The sequence below is a fragment of the Volvox carteri genome (assembly GCF_000143455.1).
Source record: "Volvox carteri f. nagariensis unplaced genomic scaffold VOLCAscaffold_37, whole genome shotgun sequence".
In the NCBI taxonomy this organism is placed as follows: Eukaryota; Viridiplantae; Chlorophyta; class Chlorophyceae; order Chlamydomonadales; family Volvocaceae; genus Volvox; species Volvox carteri.
This window is the reverse complement of record NW_003307580.1, coordinates 404,773-408,277: the sequence shown is the minus strand read 5'-3', so window position 1 is coordinate 408,277 and position 3,505 is coordinate 404,773. Positions and strand designations below refer to the sequence as shown.

General features: G+C 56.6%; 1 protein-coding gene across 1 annotated transcript in view; it reads left to right on the top strand.

Annotated features, from left to right (window-relative positions):
* The window catches only part of VOLCADRAFT_82382 (uncharacterized protein), a 2,242-nt gene extending 1,363 nt beyond the window's left edge, over nucleotides 1-879 (top strand). Inside the window, exon 3 of the mRNA XM_002953638.1 lies at nucleotides 274-879. Within this exon, the coding sequence (XP_002953684.1) occupies nucleotides 274-423 (150 nt within the window). The 3' untranslated portion in view covers nucleotides 424-879. The remainder of the gene's footprint in view (nucleotides 1-273) is intronic.
* The last annotated feature ends 2,626 nt before the right edge of the window (nucleotides 880-3,505 follow it).

Here is a 3,505-nt window from a genome sequence, read left to right as displayed (position 1 = left end):
TGCGTTAGGGTGCCCAAACGGAACTTTAACGGAATAAACGGAAAACATCATAACTATGCGGACTTGACCTGATTCTGGCAGTGGGGGATCAGCAATGATGTAATAAGTAGCCGCCACATGGCAGGTCACCTAGAATGGGGATGTGGGAATGAGGAAGAAGCCAGTATTCCAGGTTTTTGTCCAGCCACACGCACATGCACATGCATACACACACGCACGCACACTGTTTGCGCCGCCACTCCTTCCTCCCCGGCGTCACGTTTGGGCGTTCAGGAGCGATGTCCCGGCGGGCATCACTACAGTGCATTTTTCTGGGATGGCACCTCTTTGCGCTTGCGACCTTGTGCAAGCACGGCGCCCAGCAGCATGCGGGAGCAGCAGGAGCAGCAGGAGCGAGGTGATGTGGCCAGGTGCAGGAGCTAGCCGCAATCGGTCAGCAGGATGGCGGCCACAGCTGTACGGGTTGTTGTTGAGGAGGCTGGATTACAGGCGACGCTCTAGGTTGGGCACGAGATGCTTGTGGAGCTGTACAGCTAGTCCACAAGCTTGGAGGGAAGGGGCCCTGTGCTCTGCAGATGTGCACGCACATGCATTTGTATCATCGTCATCATCGTCATCATCAGCAGCAACTGCACACACGTAATTGATGTTCCTAGCACAAATGCAGCAACTCCAAGGGGCTCAGCAGCGGAAGGGTTGGTGTATGTTTGTGAAAGGCTTCGTATTTATGAGAGGGGCAAAGTCTCCCACATGTAGATAGCTTGATGTGCAGCGGCAGGGTGTCGAGGTAAGAACGCCTTGGTCGCGGTAGTCGGTGGGTAGGTACTGCGCGCGGCCCAGCAGCCACGTTGCATTATTACTTGTAAACACAAATAAACTATAAGGACGTGCACCTTGCACATTACTGGTGTGTGATATGTCGATCGCCATAAGCTATGGTTGAGGTACCTTCACGTCCTTGTCACGACTGTGAGAACGCTTTTGGCACAGAGTCAACACTCCAACGTTCTGAGACGCCAACGAACCATGGCTGCTCTCATGGTTTCGGGGCATGCATACGTTTTTGCAAAATGGCTACCGTGTGCTGGATGGACGACTTCTAGAAAGCGTGTTTACAGCAAGGTTCTGTGTATGGTTCTTGCTAGGTCGTGGGGTGGTTTTTCTTATGCCCGGCCATTTGTTGCGGTTAGGTCAGTTGTTAACCAATCACTCAAGCGACGGTCGGAATTTTGAATATGTAAGCGGTCTTACAATATCTATCTATTTTGGACACCCAGATAATCATGGAGCTAGGTAAAGAGCAATTCATGATGATGATGATGATGATGATGATGATGATGATGGTGATGATGCTACAAGCTTGAGAGTCGTAAGGCCCAGACGAGCCAGGAGACTCATGGACCTCGAAACCAAGTGAGAGAAGAAAATAGAGAAAAAGGAGAAAACTAAGGGAACAAGGATAAGATTAAGCAAGTCCAGATTAAAAGATCAACCCAGGCGCCGAACCCAAATGTTGTGGAATAATTCTGCCTGTTGATGCGAAGGGTTGCCGTGTCGCCCTGTGGCCTGCTTGGGTAACTTGTCAGGCTGTCGTGAGTGACAGCTGTGGCCGGTCTGAGGTCGCATGTTAGACTGAGTAACATCTTTGGACCTGTCTCGGGAGGCCCGTCAAAACGGCTGTTAGGTTCTAGCGTACTGATAGCTCTCGTCCTTTGGGATAGGCTTTCCAAGCCTTTATAAGTCTCTACTGTTTATCGGTAACAGTACCTCAGATTCACACGTTTACGCCTAGGCAAAGGGGCTTTCGGTGGTAGGTCGCGGATCTCCCGAATACGTGTAACGGCTAATGTCTCCTTAGTCGTGTCTGCTAGGTCCCTGTGAGATAGCGTCTCACCAACAGGTTATGAGCCCCGGGTAACGGTTCCCGGCGGTGAATATCTGTAGTTGCTTTTAGCTTGAGCAGGGAGGCTCGCTAGGCAACCGACATGGGAAAAGGGTGTAACACCGTCCTCCTAGCGGACGGGTCTAACTACTCGCAGTGGCTAGGAGACTTCAGTGATTTCCTTGCTACATCCAAGTTGAGGAGCTATATGACCAACCCGTCGCCACCGGGCCGCAATGCGCAAGACGCTCTGGAGGAAGATGCCCAGGCGCTTGGCTACCTGCGTCTGTCCTGCGAACTGCCAGTAAAGCAGTTACTCAGGAACTGTCAGTCGACTCTCGCCGCCATGCAGCTTTTACAGCTGCAGTTCCGTTCTGCCTCTCAGGCTCGGCTTAGCCTGCTGGAGCCGCAGAAGCAACTGCGCATGGGCGACGACGAGACGACCGCTGACTTCATTCAGCGGGCGGAGCAGCTCCGCAGCGATATTATCTCGGCAGGCGGCCAGTGGGACGAGGGTGCTATGCGTCACGCCATTCTCCACGGCCTGCCTCCTCAGTACGCTATCACTGTCGAGTTCGCGATGTATTTGCCCAACTTGACTACCCCGCAGCTCGTGTTCATGCTGCGGGAGAAGGAGAACAACCTGAAGGCCCAAGCAGTCAAGTCCGGCCTGGTTGGAGCTGTTGGCCCTGGTCGCACCGCCCGTGGAGTCCGCGGTGCTGCCGGCGCCTCGGGCGCCGCGGGGGCCAACGACACCTGTCGCTACTGTGGACAGCCTGGGCACTATGTCCGTGAGTGCCCCGTTAAGCTGGCGGACGTGTCCGTAGGCCTCTACCGCAGCAATGCGTTTGAGCAGCCACGCAGTACTGGCGCCAGCAGCAGTGGCAGCGGCAACCGCCAACGTGATGGCGGCGGCGGAGGTACCAGCGGCGGCAATAACAGCGGGGGCGACAGGACGCGCGAACGCGGCCGTTTTAGACGCGGCAACGGCCGCCGCAGCGGCAGCAACACTGCTGGCGGAAGCAGTGGCGGCGGCGGTGGCGGTGTAAGCTCATGCCAGAACCGTGCCACGGTGCTGGTCGTCGGTGGCAGTGGCAACAGTTCAGCAGTAGTCCTAGACTCTGGTTCGCCTTACCACCTTACATGTGACCGCTCACTGTTACATAATTACGTTCCTGCCGGCGCGCCCAAGCAAATCAAGTGGGGGAACAACCAGCTAGCCGACGTCATGGGAACAGGGCAGCTGCTCCTACGGACGCGCGATGGAGAATCCATCTGGCTACGCAACGTGCTCCATGTCCCCAGCTCGGGACTAACGCTCATGTCTGTCGACCTTCTCGTGACACGCGGCTGCTCAGTCACGTTCGGCACGGACAAGGCGGGAACCTACCTAGGACCGGAGCGCGGCACGGCCGCCCACCGCGTCCTCGTTGACGGTAAGGTGACTGTTAGCAGCGACGTCACCTTCGACGACGACCTCCGCGGCCTGGCGTCTCAACGGGCGGGCACCTCCTTCGGCGCTGGCCCCGCCCGTCCTGGCAGCGGCGACCCCGTCGGCGGCTCTACACAGCCCGCCACACCGCCGCCTCCAGTGGTTGCATCGCCCCCAGTGAACCCAGCGCC